This window comes from Balaenoptera ricei, chromosome 5 (assembly GCF_028023285.1).
Source record: "Balaenoptera ricei isolate mBalRic1 chromosome 5, mBalRic1.hap2, whole genome shotgun sequence".
Classification (NCBI taxonomy): domain Eukaryota; kingdom Metazoa; phylum Chordata; class Mammalia; order Artiodactyla; family Balaenopteridae; genus Balaenoptera; species Balaenoptera ricei.
In genome coordinates, this window is record NC_082643.1 from 90,759,489 (window position 1) to 90,782,089 (window position 22,601).

At 45.7% G+C, this 22,601-nt stretch overlaps 1 protein-coding gene across 2 annotated transcripts in view; it reads left to right on the forward strand.

Annotated features, from left to right (window-relative positions):
- The window catches only part of SEL1L3 (SEL1L family member 3), a 99,027-nt gene that overhangs the window by 52,698 nt on the left and 23,728 nt on the right, over positions 1-22,601 (forward strand). For both annotated transcript variants that reach the window (XM_059924161.1, XM_059924163.1), the window contains 7 exons: positions 46-257; positions 1,496-1,675; positions 9,926-10,045; positions 12,165-12,305; positions 15,905-15,967; positions 18,985-19,161; positions 21,533-21,660. In XM_059924161.1, the coding sequence (XP_059780144.1) occupies positions 46-257; positions 1,496-1,675; positions 9,926-10,045; positions 12,165-12,305; positions 15,905-15,967; positions 18,985-19,161; positions 21,533-21,660 (1,021 nt within the window). The remainder of the gene's footprint in view (positions 1-45; positions 258-1,495; positions 1,676-9,925; positions 10,046-12,164; positions 12,306-15,904; positions 15,968-18,984; positions 19,162-21,532; positions 21,661-22,601) is intronic.

A 22,601-nucleotide genomic window follows, 5' to 3' on the forward strand; every position in this document is an offset into this window, starting at 1 on the left:
CCCATGCTAGTTAATTGTGTGTTCTGTGAATTGTGTTATTTACAGTGCCGAGGAACCAAAGTGAATCCGTATTAGAAATTGGTGGGCGGATGTTTGAGAAGGCTGTAAAGAGACTTTCCACTGTTGATGGTCTTCACCAAATTAGCTCTGTCGTCCCCTTTCTGATGGATGCCAGCTGCTGTGGATACCATAAAGCATCCTACTACCTCGCAGTCTTTTATGAAACTGGATTAAATGTACCTCGGGATCAGCTGCAGGTAGAGTATTTCGCGGGCTCCAGGAACATCAGTTACCTGCCTTATATTTGCAGAGTAAGGCTCTCATGCCCCGGGTGGAACTGGACATGTTCATTTTCCCTGGAGTCCTTTAAAAACTTTACACTCAAGAAAAACAGCCTAAGGCTGTGTTAAATACAGGATCTCCCGCTGTCAGTGAGTGAAAAAGGGCACTTTATCCATTTCTAGGCACAGCATGGGGATATGATTGGTATACTGACTGAGGAATAGTTTGAGCAAGGCTTACCAGAATCCCAGTCATTCAAGAACAGTTGCCTCTTACCCAGTTCTTGTAACTATTCTGGCTGTGGGTCCAGCATCCCATATGACTTTTTAGCTAAGTGAAATCATCTGGACCTCTAAGCAAAGTATTGTCACATCCAGCCTCCTGTCATTAAAATAAATGTCATACTAGACGGTTTTGTGGTATTGAATCCAAATTTATTATGCAACTTAACTAACATTTGGAATCGCATTTTTATAAGTGCTGCTAAATGGTCCCTGATCACTTTTAGTTTTTGTTTGGGCACATGGGATCGTTCATCCTGGATTTGAAGAGACTCAGACTGTTTAGACCTTCCCAGGTGGCTCTGTGTTCCTTTCACTTGACTTCTTTGTGTGTGTCTCTGGCTGTAGAAGCTCATGATTGATGGCATGCTTTCCCAAGTCCCTGAGGCAGTCCCCACCAAGGTGGAATAGGGTAGAAGATTCTAGCCCCATCTCTGTCACAAAATGGCTGGTTGCCCAAGGACATATGACTTAACTTTCTGAGCCTCTATTTCCTCAACTCTGAAATGAGATGGTTGGACCAGTCAATCTCTAAAGACCCTTCCCAACACTAACGTTCTGAGAGTGTGAAGTTGGGACGTGGCCCGCTATTCAGATCATCTGACCATAGGTGACGTAGCTGAAGTGGACCAAGATCCTTAGAACAGTTGTCAGATACACAAAGAGATGCTGTGAGATAAGTCAGGGGAGGACTCCCAATCTTCACTGAGAAAAGGACAAAGGAATTTTCAGCTGTTAGACATTGAGAAGGACAGATAGCCATTAGAAAGCTCTTGTGGCTTCTTTTCTAACGTTTTTAAAAAAGGCATGTTAACTTGTTTCTGGAATGACTAAGCTCATATGTAGAGGTGAGGCCAGATGACCTTTCTATGTTTAGGATTTTGTGACCCTTTTCTATGATCTCGTGAACACTGTCCTTTTCTTCTTAACAGGGCATGTTGTATAGTTTGGTTGGAGGCCAGGGCAGTGAGAGGCTGTCTTCGATGAACCTTGGGTACAAACACTACCAGGGTATTGATCACTACGCCCTGGACTGGGAGTTGTCCTACGCCTACTACAGCAACATTGCCACCAAGACACCACTTGACCAGCACACGCTCCAAGGAGATCAGGTACGAGACAGAAGTGGGTGGAAACGGTTATGGCCCTGCTGACTAGAGCTTCCTGAACAGTTTTTTATTTTATTTTATTTTATTTTTTAAAATTATTTGCTTTATTTATTTATTTATGGCTGTGTTGGGTCTTCGTTTCTGTGCGAGGGCTTTCTCTAGTTGCAGCAAGTGGGGCCACTCTTCATCGCGGTGCGCGGGCCTCTCACTATCGCGGCCTCTCTTGTTGCGGAGCACAGGCTCCAGACACGCAGGCTCAGCAATTGTGGCTCACGGGCCTAGTCGCTCCGCAGCATGTGGGATCTTCCTGGACCAGGGCTCGAACCCGTGTCCCCTGCATTGGCAGGCATAGTCTCAACCACTGCGCCACCAGGGAAGCCCTGAACAGTTTTATTAAGCGTCTGCACCTGTGGCTGGTTTATTCGCTGGCCTTTAGAGTACAGGCATAATCCAATGGAGAGAAAAGCTTTCTTGCATTCTCCAATTCATATTTCCTCAGTGTGTTCTCAGGCTGAATGCAAGGACCATCCTACATCTATGCGTGAAAAGTGTGAAAAGCTTTTCATGAGTGAGAGGGCTGGTATGGGGAGGGTAGATAACGGCCCTGGACAGATTTTGATTTTGAAAAAAATGTGTACCAGAAACATAGGCATTTTGTCTTTGTTCCAAAACCATGTGAAAGTGGTGGGGTCTGGAGATGTTTTAGTCAAATTAAGTGAGGGCAGTTAGCCAAGGGCTCCTCAATACGTCACAAGCAAATGAGGTCTACATAACGAAGAAGCTCCATCCCTAGCTGTGTTCCTGCTGCCGGACACCTTGGGCAGAAGCGTCTGCCCATCACATGAGCCTCAGTGCTCACAAGTGATGGACAGCAGGCGATGTTTGAAGACCCTGTCCCATCCTGGATTAAGAACTGGATGAAGGGCACTAACTCCAGCCCCTAATTTTGCAGGTTCCCACGTCTTATTGACTCATTAGGCAAAGAAATCAGTGGTTCACATCTGCCCAAAAAACAACATGTTACATTGGACCAACTGATGGTTTGTTTGGGGGACCATGAATAAAAGGGTGTATAAAGGTGATAGTATAAGAATAAAAAGAAAGCTGCCTTTAGATGATGTAGATTTGCATCCAGCAGGAGTAGATTATGACGTGGTTGGCTTCTTGGCATGTATTTTTCTGTATCTCTTTCTCCAGAATGGTTTTAAGATGTTTTCATGGTCACAGCACTTGAGGTAGTTGAGTTAAGTGCAAGTAGTCTGTACCAGGAGATGGCAATTTTTTTCTGCAAAAGACCAGATAGTAAATATTTTAGGCTCTGCTTTTACAGTCACTATTGCAACTACTCAACTCTGCCGAAGACAATATATAAACCAATGCGGTGCCTGGGTTTGTGCAGCCATAGACAGGAGGTTACTGCATGGTCAGATTTGGCCCTGGTTTACGCCATAAACCCTTAATTTTCCCCCTTATGCTTGATGAGTCTGGACTGATAGCAGGATTGTGGAATCTGAGGCAGAGCAGCTAACTGGGAACCAGACCGTTCACTCTTCCCCGTGCTGCTCCTGTGTCGCACTCAGAAGCCGCCAGTGGAGGAAACTTGCGCTTTGATCATTGGGAATGAATGGTTTCTGGAAAAGAAATCTACAGTGGCCACTGTACAGTTATGAAATAAATGACTCAAAGATACATGTTGTCAGTGAACACTAAACATGAATCAAGCTATAAAATGCCCAAAGCCTGTCTGTATAGACATTCTAATTCTTTTAGAAAATAATGATTTCTTCTGAATAAACTTACACACTCTTATCATTGTCATCTGTATTCTCTCAGTGTATATAGGCTATGTGCAAAATCTGACCTCAGTTTGACAGGAATTTATTTATTAATTGATAAACTTTTTTTTCTAAGAATTCTTCTGAAAACACATTCATACAAAATCAAGCCACAAAATAATATTGCCATTGTTCTGCTAAGCCTGAATGTGTTAATAAAGCCCTGTATGTATATATTATACTTTTAGGAATTCTAATTCAGCATAATTTAGCAAGGGGAGATGGTATGTTGCTAACAAGCTCCTTTTCTTTTGAAGATTTGGCCCGTGAAGTGTTATGATTATGAAAGAAAATGTTTAATTGGTCAGAAGCAGAGAAGATGAATAGAGAAGATCCATCTTGCAGCTGGAAAGTCGTGTGATTAAGAATCATAGATAGGAATTACACAGTTAGAAGAGTTGTATCATAGCTCATTTTAAGAATGTGTAATTAATGGTTTCTTGAGAATTTAAGCAGGTGTCATACATTGATTTAAATGTCCTTTTGTTGAGAGATCTATTAATTCACCAGCAGCACATAACAAATGAGGAGATATGGAAAGCCAGACCCCTAATTAACAAACCAAGGATCCGTCAGTAACTTCTTTCTTGATTCTTGTTTCATTTTCTCTTTTATGTAACTCGTGGTTCCCATCAACTTCATCTTCTTTATTCATAATCTTGCTTCATGTCACTTCTTTATGATTTAGGGGGACTCTGCTTCAGGTTAAATAGAAAGAAGATGGTAGGGTTTTTTTTGATTTTTGGTTTGTTTTTGTGGCTTAATCCCAAATGATTCCTTTCATTCTCTTCACACCTCAGAATTTGCTCTTCTGAAAGATTTGGTCCTCAGCCTTCTCTGTCTACACCTTCTAGAGGGCAGGGGGTCTCATCAACATCTTTGGTTTCAACTGACCTCCACATACTGATGACATGCACATCTTATTCTCAGGCTGAGGTCTTTCTTAAAACCCCCACCTGCAATCGTAACATACCACAAAGGGAACACACCACCTCCTCCTCTCCATTCCCCACAGACACCTCAACCAATGGCCCCACTGTCTGTGCCAGCAACGGGGGAGTCACCTTTGATCCCCGCATCACCCTACCAGTTCTAATCCCCAACAGCGTTACATGCAGCTCTCCTTCATCATCTCTCCCCTGAGTGACTCTGACAGCCTCCTGTTCTACTCTGAGTTATGGAATGAATTGACCCCTAAATTCATATGTTGAAGCCCTCACCCCCAGTACCTCAGAATGGGACACTGCATTTGGAGCTAGGACCTTTGAAGAGAGGATTAAGTTAACTGGAGTCATTAGTGGCCCTACTCCAGTATGACTGGTGTTCTTACAAGGAGAGGAGATTGGGACGTAGATGAAACAGGGGGACAGCCATGTGAGGACACAAGCTAAGGAGAGGGGCCTCAGAAGAAGCTAAACCTGCCAGCATCTTGATCTTGGACTTCCAGCCTCCAGAAGTGGGAGAAAATTAATTTCTGTGGCTTATGCCACGCCGTCTGTGGCGTTTTGTTATGGCAGTCCTGGCAAATGAATTCACCTCCTAACTGGCCTTTCTGTTGCCAGTCTTGTCCCTCCCCATTTTCTTCCCACAGAGGCCACAGCGGGCTGTCGACAGTGGAGGTTCTCAACCTGACTGCACATCAGAATCACGTGGGGACTCAGAGAATACCTCTGTGCAGGCTCCGCCCCACAGTCTTATTGAAGTGACAGAGGGAGGGCCCAGGCATATAATAGGTGTATATATGTCTATGTGCATGTGTAGCTTTAAATAGCTCCTCAGATGGGCGTAACGTGCAGTCAGCGTTGAGAAGTACTGACCCGGAAGCACTAAGTGCAGCTCATCACCTGGCATAGGAGATGTTCCTTGATCTGGTTTCCCTCTGCTTCCCCAACCTCAGCTCTCAGCGATTCCATGTTTGGCCTGCCCACCCTGGCAATGCCAAGCTTTTGGTCACACCATGCTGTCACAATTCCTGGCCCTGCTCAATCTCCTCTGCCTGGTTTGCTTTCTCCACTCCCACCCCCCTTTTCCTGCCTCCTGACCACCCCCTCCTGCTAGGATGCTGGGCTCAGACACCACCACCTCCTTGGATCTTCCCTTTGCTGTGCCGCCATGGCACCCGGGCACACCGCCGCCATTGCTCTATGATGGGTGCTGTGTGCGGGTCTCGGAGCCGGCTCTCCCAGTAGACTGTGAGCTCCCCGAGACAGGCACCTTGTCTGTTCACGTCGGTGACCCCAGTGCCCAGCCCTGTGCTTGACATGTAGTTGGCACTGACTGTTTACTGATGGGATGGTGGGCAGCATGAGAGTGCCGAGTATCCGGTGATGGACACAAAGCGATCACGTCTCGTTGATTCTCTGGTGCTTTTTGATGAAACCAGTGTTCATTGTTGATGGCAAGCACCCAGCCACTTGGCTTGCAACTCTGCCCCTCTTGCATTCAGCACCGCCTTTGTATGAGGAACCCCCCGTCTGGGGAATCTTGGGTACTTGCTTCCCTGTCTCTCTCCATCATTACACCTCATATTCCTCCATTCTTACTTTAAAATCCCTAAAATGTTAAATTTCAACAAAGAAAACTTACACCCCCCCCATTGGGAGCCAAACACTATAGCTGATTTTAAACACGCTAAGAGGCAGGTTCCTCACGGTGGTGTCTACAGGCCCTGAAGGAAGTAGTGGTTTAAGTGTAGCCTCTGAAGTTGCCCTGCTCCTGAGTTCCCAGGAGCACTGGCCGGAGTGTTATATTTCACAACTTCAGAGAATGCAGATGCTCCAGAAAATGGGGGCTGCCGAGAGCCTTTTCTCTCCAGGTCCAAATTCCACCACATCCTTCACCCTCCCTACTCCCCCCGGCTCTGCGCTCTGTCCTGCCTTTCCTGTGATTGATTGCAGACAGCTGATATGATGTGAACACTGCCCTTGCAGCCTATAGGCCTCGAGCGGAGAGAAAGGAGGTAAAGCGTATGAAGAGTCAGTGTCTGTAGGACAGTGTGATGCCTTCTCTGACACTGGGTCCAGGGGCATCTGAGGACTGTAGAGTCTCTGGACATTGGACCTCCCCTAACCTGGTCAGCCGGTTTTAACCCTACGGTATAGGCTATGAACTGCTCATTCTAGAGACGTTGATTTTACAACACAGCAACAAAAACAATCCACCTCCCCGGGAAGGCACAGAAGATTCCAGAACTGGTCAGTCTGGGACTCTGAGTCCCTGTCAGCTTCTCCCCAGCTCTGCCCCCCACCGTGGCCTCCACCGTTCCTTCTCCACACCAAAGCTTCTTCTGGGATTGGTCACTTTCCCATCTGAGGCATCATTCCCTGGTCTCAAAATGTTTGATGATGAACAACCCAACACCGCTCCCTTTTAGGGGTTGTTCCTTCATCAGATATCTTTGTAGATGGTTGGCTTTCACAGAAGGCCTTGGACGTGTGGCTCTGACTGGTGCTAGTTGCCACTCTGGGGACCCCAGAGCTGTGAAGACACAACCACTGGCCCAGGTGTGGCAGGCAACTGTGGTGTGGCTCCAGGGCCAGTTTGCCTGGTTCAGGTCCCAGGTCTGCATTCACCGGGTGTAAAATCTTGGATAATCCCACTCACTTTTCTGTCTCTGCACAGCTTTTTCACCTGTAAACACTGCCATGACTGTCTGTACCTCACAGAGTTTATAGCATGTATAAATTAATCATATGATGTGCGTTGAGTGGACCTCAGCACACAATGTGGATTCTCTCAAATGTTTCCAGCCCCAGCACTCCCTCCTCAGATCTGTCCCTATCTTCAAAAGCACCGAATTCTCTTAGATAGATCTTCATCCCCCCAACGTAAGGCTTTGAGCTGTACAAAACTGCAAATACCAACAGGAAGGCTAACGTTCTAAACTGCTATCAGCCCTTTACATGCTAGAATGAACTAAGGACCTAAAAAATGACGAGTTACCATTCCTGAGAGCTTCCCATATGCCAGATGCCCTACTAAGATCCTCACAAACAATCTCATTTAATCCTCATGCAACTCTATGAGGTCAGTACAAGTATTGTTCCCATTATACAGATGGGGCAACTGAGACTCAGGGAAGCCGAAGAACTTGCCCAAAGTCACACAGCAAATGAGTAGTGGAGCCTAGATTTGAACCTGGATGTTACTAACTCTTCACACTATAAAAAATAATGGCTAATAGGTGGAGTGCTTTTGATGTAGCAGATACCACTCTAAGCTTCATTTTTATGGATATAGAAACTAAGGCTCAAATAAATAAAGTCAGTGGCCCAAGGCCCACAGGTAGTTAGTGGTGAGTTAGAATTCATGTCCACTGGGTCTGATGCGAAAAGTTGTGCTCTTAATGGCCCTGCCCTACTGCAAAGCTCAACAGTACTACCCAGGGAAGCAGGAAGGGGCTAGGTCAGGAGACAGTGATATAAAAGACAAAAGAATTCCTTCTTCAGAGTGATGCATGGTTGCCCAGGTCCCCTGCAAACGTGGCCTTTGCCAAGACCCCTCTCACGACACTGTTAGATGGAGTTCATTATGTATAAGGGGAGACGATGAAACAGCCCCCATCTGCTTCTCCCAGATGCATGAGTCATTCACAGGATGGTGCGGCTAGGTGAGGACTATGGGCCCCACAGCCAGCCAGCCTGGGTTTGATTCCAAAGTTTGAAGAACGTAGGTAAGTTACTTAACCTTTCTGGGCCTCAGTTTCCACATATGTGAAATGGGGATATTGATGGTGACTGTCTTGTAAGGTTGCAAAGATTCAGTGAGTCGTTCTGGGCCAAGCAACTGGTCACCGCACACAGTTCTTGCTGGTGATTATGATATGTTACCACTGCCAGAGAGTAGCAGAAACACCTAAGAGTATAAATCCTTGCAGGATAGAAACTCTGGCTTCATGTGTTCTGTGTTTCATTCAAGTCCCATGACAAAGTTAAGGAGGAAGAAACAAAATAAGGAAAAGAAGAAAATTAACCCCAAATCAAAAGACCCAAACTCTCCAGTTGAACGAAAAACTTCTAGCTGAGAATTCTGTTGTTCTAGCAGCCTGAGCTTCAGCCCAGGATTCCAGGGCCTTCCCGCTAGAGGGCGACATCATGGGGGAGCCCATCAGAGCCTGTCTTTGGAGTCAGACCAACCTGGTTTCCAGGGCTAGCTCTACAGTGCGACCTTGAGTTCATGGTTTCACCTTGTGAGCTTTAGTTTCTTTACATATAAATTGAGGACACTGATATTTGGGCCACAGCCCTGCTGTGAGGATTAAATGAGAAAAACGTTTGTTAAACACGCTGCACATACTTGGTTTCAGTCAAAGGTGGTGGGCATCATTATTCCAATTGTTGCTGTTTGCTGGGAGGCGTGTCAAGGTTAGACATCCAGCAGGAATTGATACCACTGGGTTCCTAGCTCTGTCCCCAAGTCTGCCCCCTATTGCCCCTGAGAGGGACCTTTGGCTCCACATGGCCGCAGCTGAGTGACCCTCTCAGGAATGGGCTACAGGCTAGTGCTTGTGAATCTAAGTCATTTTCTTCACTGACAAACAGAAAGGGTCAGAAGGAAAATCAGGCCTGGCTCCTTGTTCTCTAAGGCTTCTTCCCAAACGCATCCAGATCCAATTTTTTCACCATCTGCTTGTGGCCCTGAAGCCCTTCCCAGGCGCTCCTGGTACTGATAGATAGTGTTCATCATGTATAAGGGGAGACTGTCAAACAACAAGACCATTTTTTGGATAAGCAGCCAAAATTTATACATAAAAATGAGTCTTATTTTCTTCAAAGGAGGCAGATACCTGGGAGGCTGTGTGCAAATTCAAAACATTTTGTGAACTTTCCCTTGGGTTCCTCTTTAGAGCCTCTGGCACATTCTTGCTCACATCCTCAGAGTTAAAATGCCCTCTTCTTTTCAGTGTAGATTTCATTTTGAAATAGCCGAAAGATATCGGAGGCTGAGCCTGCTAAATAAAAAGGGTTTAGTCATGCAGGATAATGACACTTTGGAATAAAAAAAATAATAAGGTTATACTTAGAAAATCTTGATTTACCTTTTTTGATGCCGTGTAATCTGGCTCTGCGATCAGTAGCACAGAGGTGGACTTCTGAACTAGCCTGAGCAATGGAAGAGGAAGTGGAATAAATTTTGTCCTCCCAAGGAAAACACTTTGATAGGAACAAAAATACCCATTTAGATATAGGACATGTGATCCATTCATTTAAAAAAGAATCTGATCTCATGGCTCTGTGGACACACCTCATATTTCAATTATTCATATAGTTTTTACTTGAGCAGTTGCTGCTTTAAGAATAATGTCATGTCTTTTGCATGCCCACATCATTTGGATATTTTCATTCTCCCTTCTTCTCCCCTCCTTTCCTCCCTCCCTCCCTTCCTTCCCTCCTTCTTTTCTTCCGTCCTTCCCTTTTAGGCATACGTTGAGACAATTAGACTAAAAGATGATGAAATTCTCAAGGTACAAACCAAAGAAGATGGAGACGTCTTCATGTGGCTGAAGCATGAAGCTACTCGAGGCAATGCAGCAGCTCAGGTAAAAATGCGTTCCACAGTTTTGGAAAGTCTCTCAGCCACGATAGACCAGGTTACGCCGTGATAATAAAGTATCCCAAACCTAGTGGCTTAACACAACACCAGTGTATTGTTGTTCTCTGTTGTTCTCACTACACGCCCAATGGGGGTGGCATGGGCTGTGCTCTCATAGTCCCCTAGGAACCCAAGCTAACAGAGGCTTCACCAAAACACGCTTCCAAAGCCATTGCCGCAGGATGACGCCGCGACACATCACAGGCTGAGTCTTAACGCTTCTGCTCAGAAGGGGCACGAGTCATTTCTCACATTTCATCGGCCAAAGGAAGTCAGCTGGTCACTCTTGACCTGAGTGAGCCGGAAAGGTAGTCCAACCGGACCCAGAGGAGAGAAAGCCACGATATTTATGATCAGTCCTAAGACTACCATCAGACATTTTAGTGCGTCAGATAGAAATAAAAAGAAGCATCTTGGGGTGCAGGAGAGATTAGGTGGGCATTGAGAAGAAGGCCACAAAATCAACTAGGAGAATAATAGAAAATCTGTGTTGCATGTAAGACCAAAAGGATCGACCTTGTCTCTTGAACATGTTTTGTCTTTTGGATAGACCTGTAAGAGGTACAAGAAAGGGCAGAGGGATGGGAGGACCCCCCCCCCACCCCATCTGACTTCTTGCCCTGATTTCACTATGAAGAAAAGTCCTTATGGGAGCCAGCTAAGGCTGATTGCACTGGAGGAAGGAAACCTCCTTCCCTAAGGATGGATTTAGCTTTTGCTTTGTGTTCCCAGTGAGCACAGTGTCAGGAAGAGCCTCTGCTCTGGGTCTGCTAAGCAGGCAGAAGACCAGAGATGGGAAAGAGAAAGAAAACCAAAGAACGCATTGACAAACAAACACTTCAGAGACCCTGTAGTAACAGGTCTCCCACCCCTCCTTGGAGGTCTTCCTAGCGTCTCAGAAGATGCTTTCCTGGAAGTTATAAGGTTTTCTTTTGGGGGGTGGAGGATGGAAGAGAAGAGAAGGAGATGAGAGGAGAAGTAGAAAGAAGGAAAGAAAATCAAGGCCCACAAGGGGCCAGAATGATAACAAATGTTGCCTGTGCTTCTGTCTTGGGCTCTGTCCCAGCCTGCAGTCTTTCTAGTTCAGGAAGGAATTCCAGTGCATAGTTCGGGAAATGCTGCTGCCGGATTTCATGGGTGCCCCAGAGCTTGCGTGAACATTCCTAACAAAGACACTTCTTCCCTCCTTCATTCAGCAAATCTTTGTTGCGTTGCTTCTATGAGTTTCTGTTGAGTTCTGCTGGGTGGGAGCTGGGGGCACAAGGGCAGACAAATAACGTCTTGAGATCCCTACCACCAAAGACCCCCAGCCTCGATCGAGTCTCATGGTGGAGCCAGCCATGTAGACAGATGCTGGGATAGTGCTGTAGGGAGATGCCCTGATGTGGATGTGCACAGACCTCCATGCTGTGCACTGGGCCAAGAGGACGGACAGTACCGCCCCAGGAGAGGGCACTTCACGAGAGCAGACAGTGTGCTTGTGGATCCATCAGCTCTGGCCTGGGCGCAATAGATTACTTCACGTACACACACACACACACACACACACACACACACATACACACCCACACATACACACACACCCCACACACATACACACACACCACCAACACACATACACACACACACACACACCCCATACACATACACACACACCAACAACACACACACATACACACACACACACATACACACACACCCCACACACATACACACACACCACCAACACACATACACACACACACACACCCCACTCACACACACCCCACACACATACACACACACACACACCCCACTCACACACACACCCCACACACATACACACACACACACACACCCCGTCCACATACACACACACAATTTCCAACTTGTGTTAATGACTTGTATTTACACCAGTTCATCTTCAGGGCTCTTGTCCCCAGGAGGAAGATAACATGTATCTACTTAAATCTTGGTTCTCAATATAAAAACATTTTAAACTAGGTTTGCCTTCCCCTCTTTTTAAAGTCTTGTTTATTAAGCATAACACAGGGAAGTCATTATTCTAAATTGCTATTGTCTTGAAGCAACGGTTGGCCCAGATGCTGTTCTGGGGCCAGCAAGGCGTGGCCAAGAACCCGGAAGCAGCTATCGAGTGGTACGCCAAGGGTGCCCTGGAGACTGAGGACCCCGCGTTAATATACGACTACGCCATCGTGTTATTTAAGGTAAGAATCACTCAATTTGTGCTGAAATTGCACAATTTCTATCAGACTTCCCAAGTGGTTTCCTGTAGGCATGCAGGCAATCAGGGAGCCTGTAACTGAAGAACCTTAGGACATGCTTCTGTCAGTCTGGATGGAAAGGGGTATTTGCTGAAAAGGCAGAGTCAGAAGCAGTTCCCTGCTCTCGTTTTTAATCATTTGTCTTAGGTTTGACACCTGGATTCTCTCTGCTTTTGCAAGGACTGGCATTCTGGAGAAGACACCCATATTTTACAGATTGGTACACGGCCAGCAGCCCCAAAGGTGCTGCAAGTTCTCTATCAGGCAGAGTTATCATTGAATTACAGCTAAGACCAAGTGCATGTTTGGACTGGATCCCAACAGTCCCGTGGATCGATACAAAGATCTTGGTTTTAAGCCAACAGGAGAGCAGTGGGACGGATGGGAAGACCATTAGCCCAGGAGATAGAGGATGGAGTTCAAATCTCTCCTCTGAAACGATTAGCTGCATCCTTGGACCTATCCGATCTCATGAGACGCTGGTAATGACCACAGATGGAGTGAAATAACCTAAGGAAGGGGCTCCAAGAAATGTAAAATGCTTTACAGAATAATAATATTTCACATTGATTGATGCAGTGCTCATTACCTGATGTACATGTATTAACACATTCTATCCTCGAGACAACTTTGCGAGGTAGGTATCACGGTGTATTATGAAAGCTGTTTATATGTGTGGTGACAGAGGCTCAGAAAGGGTTTGTAACTTGCCCAAGGTTGAACAGCTGGTGTGTTTCAGACCTGGGACTGGAGTGCTCTTCACCCCTGAATGCAGAGACATCAATTTACCAATCTTGGAAAAGCTGTTGGCTCTAGTAAGGAAACCCTTGGTCCCTATGTCCAGACCCAAAGGAGGCAGCTGCCCACAGAGAGCGAGTGTCTTCAAACAAGGACGTGGATGCACGTGGCTGAGCTTATCTCCAGAACCACAGCTGTGGCCGCTCACTGATTAACAACCAAGAGCCCAGACTTTTTCTTTGTAGTCGTTAAATCAACATAGAAATGGTTTGACTCTTAGCCATATGCCAATGCATTCGTATATTTATATAATAAACACCCATTCTGGGCTGACAAAATGCCAGACTCTGTGCTAGATGGGGGGACATATGGATGCATGAGCCTCTTCCCTGACCTCAGGGGTCTCAGATACTCGTGCGGAAGACAGAGGACTGAGACAGGCACAGAGGAGAGGCACCAGTCCACCAGAGTTGGGGCTGGCCACTGCCCCAAAGCGCAGAGAAGATAAAGGCATGACTCAGACATTACTTCTGCCCACCAGGAGCTTGAAATCTAAAGGGAAAGCGAAAGACATAAATAAATGATATGGGAGGTGACAGTATGTTTCTTCAGGGTCTGATTTCCCAAACCTTAAAGCTTTTTTGGTTTTCCTGCATTCTAAGTCATCTCTGAGTGGGAGGATGGAAGCCCTTTATCTACATCTCAAGGCAGATTTTTACCTCTAACTAAAGATGTCTTTAAGTATTTTCAATGTAAAAAAAAACCCATACAAAAAATGAACTTTCCAAACATGGAGAACGGCAGTGTGCTCTCGGCTTGTTGTCTTGTGTGGATATTCGGCTTATTGTATTCAAAGATGGCGCCATGATGACGGCTATAGTTTGTCCAAGATGGTCAGATACATCCCATTTCACATCCACATGAGGACGGAGCTTGGACTTTTACTGCAGCAACTGTCCTCCATGGATTCATTCAGTGGATGAAGTTATTGAGCACTTGCTATGCATCAGGACTTGACACTTCTCTCACTTTACAACTTCCAGTACTACTCAGACTTGTGCATAGTGTGTAGTCTTTGTGCAAGAACTCACCCCACTTCTGATTATATAATTACACTGGAAAATCCTTGGCCTAGAACTCAGAGTATCTGAGTTCTGGTTGCAGATCTAACTGCGAGGTTTGGGGTAAGTCAACCCCTCTGGGCCCCAGTTTTATTCCTTGAAAACAAAGAAGTTGGAGAAAAACTTTGAGTGCAACCAGGTTCTGACATTTTGTCATCCTGGTCGTTCTGTTGCTTTCCCCGAAATCCAAAAAGGTTGTCTCATTGCTCCATCCACTTACTACAAATAGCCTTCATGTCCTTTTGTCTTTCCTCTCCCTCTCTAATTAAACGAAGTAATGGTGCACTTCTGAAAAATATTTTCATCTTCCACTTTGCTTCAGCTCATCGGTTTTATGAAATAGGTAAGTTAAAATCGAGTAGAAACTCATTGTATGTAATTTAACGTTTATTTGGATTCACAGTTTTATTTTGGGTCCTGGAAAACTACAAAGACAGATTCTGCAGCATGTTTTCTGTATCCTGTAAGGAGGTTACGGATCATTATACTTTCTCAGCATGGGAATTAAAATATATAGGAGAAAATACAGCATGGCAGTTATAAACTTGGACTCTGGAGCCTGCGTTCAAATCCTGCCTCTACTCCTTGCTCACTGTGTGATTCTGGGCAAGTTTCTCTGATGAGAATGATAGCAGCACCCCGGCTGGGGTTGGGAGGATTAGATATGGCAGGAGAGTTCTTGGCCCACGTTAATTAACACAGGAATGTTTGCTAGTGCTCTCTTCATTTACTGTAGAGCTAAGAATTTAAATAGAGTGAATAGCTGTATTCATTGCAAAGCCCTCTAACATTATATCACACGTGACCCTGTCAAGCTCTGAGTCTGAGACCAGGAGGACTCCATGGGCTGTGTAGGTCGATAACAGACTCTAAGTGAGCTTGGAAGCATCGGGGTTTTCATCCGGCTCCTCTTACTTGGCATCTGCATGGTCAGAGCTCTGTTGAGAGAGCCCTCAGGGACCCCTCCTGCTCCACCATTTTCCCACGTGGTCCTGCAGGCACCCCCGCGTGGTCCCACGGAGTCCTGCTCTTGTAACAAGAACTCGAAAGCCACATCTCTCTCTGTGATGCACAAACCACCTCTGCTGGAAAAAACTTGATTTTGCTGGAGGAAGCTTGTCAGTTTGGCAGCGTCTGAGGGAACAGATTCTAAGGGGTCCTGTCTCCTTCACCACTGGCTCTCGAGCTGGTTCTGAAGCCACAGTGCTCCACCTTGGGGACTCCCACGAGGACGCTGGAAGGTTGCAAATGACAGCCTGATAACTCTTGACTGTCCGACACAGATAAAGTGTTTTGTCTGCGCGCATATTAGTCAGTCCCCAGAGAAATACAGCCAGGATGACCAGACTCATTTAACCTTATTCATGGCTTCTTCCAACAGCACCTGCGGATTGACGGGAATATGATTCACTGGACCATCAATGGGGAATTTTTATGGATGCTAAGCTGGGAGGGTGAGGTTTATCGCCTCTCTTCTACAAATATATGCAAAATAATGACGATGATGATGATGATGATGATGATGTAACAGCTCTGTATATAGAAATTTTCAAGATTAGATTTTTAATTGAGAAGGCTTGGGCTTTAGTATCTTCTATTGAACACTGACAGATTGGTGTGATGGTTTTGCGTGCAACTCTGCGTTTATTTTCTTCGTGATCATTGCTGTTTATCATTGTTTAGGGTCAAGGAGTAAAAAAGAACAGACGGCTTGCCTTAGAGCTGATGAAGAAAGCAGCTTCCAAGGTAACACTTGTGCATATTGTCAGAGGGAAACATTTCCATCACACACACCCACGCTCTTACAAGTCGAGGAGAGTGAATGGCCAGCCTTCTGAAGAAGGTAGAAATGCAGTGGGGAGGGAGGGGTCGCTGGCATTGCAGTGATTAGTCATTTTTGAGCTACAGCATATACAGAAACCTGCACAATGAGGACGGCAAAATTCGAAAGCCAAACTCACTTTCCAGTCAGTAGAATTCAGACCGATTTTGTTTGAAGGCTAAAATTATAACCAAGGGCTGCCCTAGTAACAAGCAGCAGCAGGGGAGCTCTTTGAAATTGAATGGGTATAAATGCCATTGAATTAGGAAAACCAAAAGCCTGAATCCTCTAAGGTTAACCCTGTTGTGTCCAATGCTCATTTGCTTCTCCGTGCTTTAACAAAGGGGCTGTTTATCAAGTTTATTGCCGAGTTTAGGAATTATTTTCCTTTTGTCACTATTTACTCTTCAAAGTTATCTTCAAGCCAGCTAGTTTAAATATTGCACTACAGAATGGAGGTTATGATATCACCTGTGAGGGGACACACACACACACACACACACACACACGCACAAGCATGCACACAGGCATGCATGCATACGTATCCCTGCGTGCAAACCCCCAATGCATGCACATCCACACGTGCACACACACATGTGCGTGCATACAGATTTGCAAGTAAACGGACTGGTAGAAACCGTAATTTTACAACCTTGACAGGGCCCTTTATAGCCCTACAGGCTCTTGAATGTGCCTCCCTCCCCAAGGCAGGTAATATTTGCCCTATCAACAAAGACTCCTAAAGTAACCATGCCCATTTTTCTTCCTCAATTCCCTTTCTTTAGGGAGCTCAGATTGTCTTTTTTTCTGTAGAACAGGAAGTTGGCGCATGGAGTAAGAATGCCAGAAGGCTTTTTCTCCACCTGTGTGGTTTCTAGAGGACACGTGACCCAGGAGAAGGGAACCACTGAAGCGCACGCCAGCTCCTGACCCTGACACAGAATATAGGGCAGAAACAGAAAAGCAGCTTAATGGTGGTCACTGAGGGCATGGTTCCAGAGCATCCTAAAATGGGGAAGTAATGGGGCTTCCTGGCAGGTGTGAAATTTGCATCTCTTTAGCATGCTAGTGGTGAATTGTTGTCTAAGGTGCTTTATTCTGAATGTAGTTTTGGCAGAGCTGAGATGAATATTGGAGGAAATGCAGTTTTATGGCCTGGAGTACTCGCATTCTTAAAAGTGTTACATGATTCTCACCCATTCGTTCTGCAGGGAGTTATTAAGCCCTTCCTCTTTGTCAGGCACTGTGGTGAAGCACAGAGGTTGATTTTTGGAATTAGCTAAAAGTCACTTGGATACAGCTGGAAATGTCCGGAATAAGGTGTGAGCGTTAAGAAATAAAACAAGATTTCTTGTGGGGCTCCTGATCTGGGTCCAAATACAATTTCTAAAGGACATTCTGGGAATGTTTTGAGTGACGACAGGTTCCTTTGAATAAACCTGTGTGTCTGGAGGCGAGCACTGCACAAGCCATTTTGATATGTATTCCGTAAGCTTATTCCAAAGCTGGTTCTTGCCATTATATATCACGTGGTCTATTACTTCATGGAAATGCATTCATCCTGCAAATTCTCAGGAGGCTGCCTTGCATCTGGTACCGTGCAAGGCTCAAGAAGAATGCCTCTATGACTGATCCTCGGCACTGACACCATCCCAAGTGTTGACTATCTTGAGGGCCTACGAATCTGAACCCTACTCTTGATCCTCGGGGTGTAGGATTTGGATTCTGTTTTGTGTGTCATCAGCGTTCAAAGGATGGCTTTACATTCGTTTGTCGAGTATTTATTGAGCACTTACTCTACGCCAAGTACTAACATAGGTGCTTGGAATACAAAACAAAGATCCCTGCCCTCATGGAGCATCTGTTCTAATGGGCCTTGTCAGTTTCTTTCTCCTGGTCTTCCTGGCACCTGGAGTCCAACGTGAAAAGTAGGAGGTATAGCATTTTAGGAGTCGTTGCAGACTGAAAAGGCTGCAGGCTGGTATCTTGGCATCCATTATTGAGGGATACCTGTCCTTCACTTCTGAAAGGGGAGGCAAAAGAGGTTTGGTTCCACTCTTGGACCCTAACTTAACCGGTCTCACAGATGCAAGGACACTCACTGTTTGCTTCTCCAGCCCTTTTCTCCCCTGCTTGTCCATGGTCTTGTGGATCTGGCAGGAAAGGAGGAATCAGAGCACCGAATGCCCGGGTTTGCGCACTTACACCCCTGCAGGGCTCCTGAGCCTTCAACAACCAGGCTGGAGCAGGTGGGGGCATCTGGGGAGAGCAGAGGCAGGCCCCTGAGAGCACGAATCAGCAAGAACAAGGAGGCTTAAGACTAGATGCACATGAACCAGGCCTTCTGTGGTACGGTCCCAATTTAGACACAGTTCTGAAACCACCCCCCTCCCCTCTGCCTCAGCCCCAAGCGGTCCCACAGCACCTGTGCTTTACAAGTAGGCCATTGCGGCTGCTTCCCACAGAGGGTTTGTTGGTGTTCAGGGCAGAGTAATCAAAAGATGGGCAGGCAGGTCACCTAGAAATCATCCCAGCCAGGGCAGGTTTCTGGCCTCCTGTCACAGTTGAGCGGTCATGAATTTCAAGGGCATTGTTGATACTGCAGGGCAGTAAGAGGTCTTCTGTAGATGAGGGCATTGCGTAAGAGCCCATGGGGCTGAGAGATGATTTGGGGGCCAGCATCACTGCTGAGCTGGAAGGCAGAAATCCCAGCAGCAGCCGGGTGAAATCCTCCTGGGAAGACGCTGAGGCAGCCTCATGTTTTCCAGCACTTAGCTTTTCTTTAATGCCATCTGCCCCCCAAAAAGAGACAGGAAAGGTTTTTCTCAGACTCAGGCAGAATGCTTTCACAGCAGTTGATTCTCTCTGTGTTTGGGTTTTTTTTGGTTTTTTTTGTTTTTTTTTAAAAAAGGAATTCCTTTCTCGTTGTTCTAAAATCCAGGGATTGCATCAGGCAGTCAATGGCCTGGGATGGTATTACCACAAATTCAAGAAAAATTATGCCAAAGCGGCTAAGTACTGGTTAAAAGCAGAAGAAATGGGGAACCCAGATGCATCATACAATCTTGGAGTCCTGTACTTGGATGGCATTTTCCCAGGAGTTCCTGGAAGGAATCAAGTGAGTAAGACTTGAGACCAGCTGTGCAGCTGGTCAGTCACTTAGTCATGAAGCAGGTGTACTGTATGCCCAACCCAGACAAGGCCCCGTGGGTGGTGCAGACACCACCCAAGACACAGACCGTGATCTTGAGGAACTCAAGTGCCCAGTTAGGAAGACAAGATGGTGAAGAGCAAAGGCTGGCATTAGCCAAACACCAAGTGTATGCTAATTGCTGTGACCCAAACAGTTCTGGAAAGGGGAAATAGTGAAGGCCAAAGCAGTCAGGAAGGCTTCATGGAGGAGGAAGCCTAAGCTGGGGAGAGGAGAGGGAGATGATGCAAGGTGACAATGAGAGAGAGATGGTGAGGAGATTGATGACTGATCTTACTGGAAGCAAAGAAAGCTGGGTCCAAATAGGGTTGCCTGGTATGAGACCAGATTTAATAATAATGTAAATAACAATAACAATCTTCAGCGTTTGCCAAACACTTCCTCTAGGCCAGACACTCACAGACACTTTCCGTTCCGACTTTCCATGTCATCCTAACTACCCTCTGGGATAGTTACTGTTATTATATCCATTTAGCAGAGTAAGCAACCGAGGCTCTGAAAGGTTTCATAACTTAGAGTCATACACTTAAGTGGAGTCAAGACCTGGTCCTCATGTGAAATGGAAACCCCTTGTTATTAATAATAATATTGATGATGGTAATAATAATCTGAGCACCATTACATTCAACAAATTAATTGAATGCTCACCCTATGCCAGGCACTCTTCCAGGCAGTGGGGATACAGCAGCACACAAAACAGTCCCTGCTTTGGGGAAGTTTACATTCCAGTGGAGCAGAAAGATAATAAACAAACAAATATATAGTATGAGGGCAGGTGGGATAAGTGTCATGGGGAGAAATAAAGCAGGATAGGGAGAACCGAGAGGGTAGAGATTGGGGGATGCTATTTTATAAGGGAGATCAGAGAAGGTCTCTCTGATATTGTGACATTGTACAAACTCCTAAAGGAGTCTCGTGAATGTCTGGGAGAACATTCCAGAAAGAGGTAACAGCCAGGGCAAAAGCCCAGAGAAGAAAGCAGGTTTGGTGTGCTTGAGGAATAGCAGGGAGGCTGAGCTGGCAGGAGCAAAGAGCAAGGAAGGTGCAAGGAGGTGACAAATCAGGTCAAGGAGGCAGCTACGCTGAGCGAGATGGGACAGCTCTGAACAGGGCGGGAGACGCTGTGTTTCAACAGGTCCCTCCTGGATCCTGGTGGAGACTGGGCTTGAAGGAGACAAGAGCAAGAGCCAGGGGGTTAATGCATTGAGCCCAAGTGAGAAAGGATGGGCAGTATCAGAAGAGGCGCTGAGATGTGACTAGATTCTGGGTGTATTTTGAAGGTCAAGGCATCAGGATTTGATGATGATTGGTTGTGAGGTGTGAGGCCAGGAGAGGAGTCAGGATGACTCCTGAGTGTTTGGCATTTATTGAGATTGGAAGAAAAGGTAGCATTTAATGGGATGGGCAAGCTCTAGCAGCAGAGTTGGGGGTCGGGAATCAGAAAAAATTATTTTTTGTGAAGTGCCATACCAAGCCTCGAATACACGTTATCTCATTTAATCCTCACACCATACTTTCATGCTAGCTACTATCAGAAGCCACATTTTTTGGTTGCAGAAATTGAGTTATTCTCTTAGTTGGAGAGATTAACTAACGTGCCCAAGGTCACGCAGCTAGTAAGGAGCAGAGCTGGGATTTGAACCCAGGCCTGTCTGACTCCAAAGCCATACTTAAAAATGGCAGTTAACTGCCTGGGAAAAATAATAGTAATCAGTGGAATGTATACCAGTCTAAGTGTTTGTTTTCTTTTTTCCCTCCACCTCTCTCTGACTACTAGGAAGCTGTATATTTTTATGCATTGCAAATGTCTTTTACCCCTCCCACACATCTGCCAGAATGGATTTTTTATTGTCATATTCTAATTCTCACCTTCCTACTGGAAATGCAGTTTTTGTGTCTGAGTTTGAAAAAAGGTATTAAGCAAGGTTAGGGAAGTAAATGCCTGAAGTTTCACCTGGTGTGACTTTTGATGCTGTCTTCTGTCTGGCTGGCAGGGGTTACGTGAGGATCTGATAAGGTGATAATGATATCCGTAGGGTCTTGTTATCTTATTTATTGGGTAAACTTAACAGAATAGCTGCGGTCAAGGTTATCATGTAGAGAGGCCAGCTTCTGTGATTGGCTGTCTTCCTGGAACTTGACTTGGTTTTCTTAAAGAAGTTAGAAGTTATACCTGTGATGATATCAGGCGTTAAGTGCCTCAGGACCTTAGCTCTGATGAAACCAGCCCAGGAGGACTTCTCACTAATGAGACTGACGTTTACTCATCTCTTTACAGACATTAGCTGGTGAATATTTCCATAAGGCTGCACAAGGCGGACACATAGAAGGAACCTTGTGGTGTTCTCTCTACTATATCACAGGCAACCTGGAGACATTCCCTCGAGATCCCGAGAAGGCTGTTGTGTAAGAACCTGCCAGATATTGCATATGAAGGGAAAGCCATATATTCAATACCATATTCACCATGCCTGAGAAAATAGAGTTTTCTTTTATTCTTTTTTTCCCGCATTTAAAAAAAATTTTTTTTTACTTTAGGCTGCGCTGTGTTTTCATTGCTGCGCGTGGGCTTTCTCTATTTGCGGCAAGCAGGGGCTACTCTTCTTTGCGGTGCGCGGGCTTCTCTTGTTGCGGAGCACGGGCTCTAGGTGCGCGGGCTTCAGTAGTTGCGGCACGCGGGCTCAGTAATTGTGGCACGTGGGCTCAGTAGTTGCGGCACGCAGGCCCTAGAGCGGGTGGGCTTCAGTAGTTGTGGCACGTGGGCTCAGCAGTTGTGGCCCACGGGCTTAGTTGCTCTGCGGCATGTGGGATCTTCCTTGACCAGGGCTCGAACCCGTGTCCCCTGCATTGGCAGGCGGATTCTTAACCACTGCGCCACCAGGGAAGCCCTTTCTTGCATTTTTAAAAATTCATCTTTATTTTTATCAGTTACACATGCACATAAAAAGCCAAGTCATTTGAAAAGACAAAAATTAAAAACAAAAATTTAATTAGAAAAAGTAATAATTTGACAAGAAAAAACAGGAAATCTCTGCCTCCCTCCCACACACTCCATTTCCTGCTCCCTGGAATAAATCACTTTTCATCTTTTAATTATTTCTTTTTTATTTGCCTCTATGTCTAAATAACATGCTTAAACCACTATTTCTTGTTATACTCATTATAGGCATTGTCTAATGATGTCTCACTAGGAAAGATAAAGAGATATAGTTTTTTCACTCTGCCACCTCTCGCTACCCTGCATGCTCATGCTTCCTGCCCTCTCCCATCTTCCCCATAAATATATCACTGGTTTGGTTGGATTGGGTTTACATTATTATGGGTAATAATGGGTTTACATTATCATG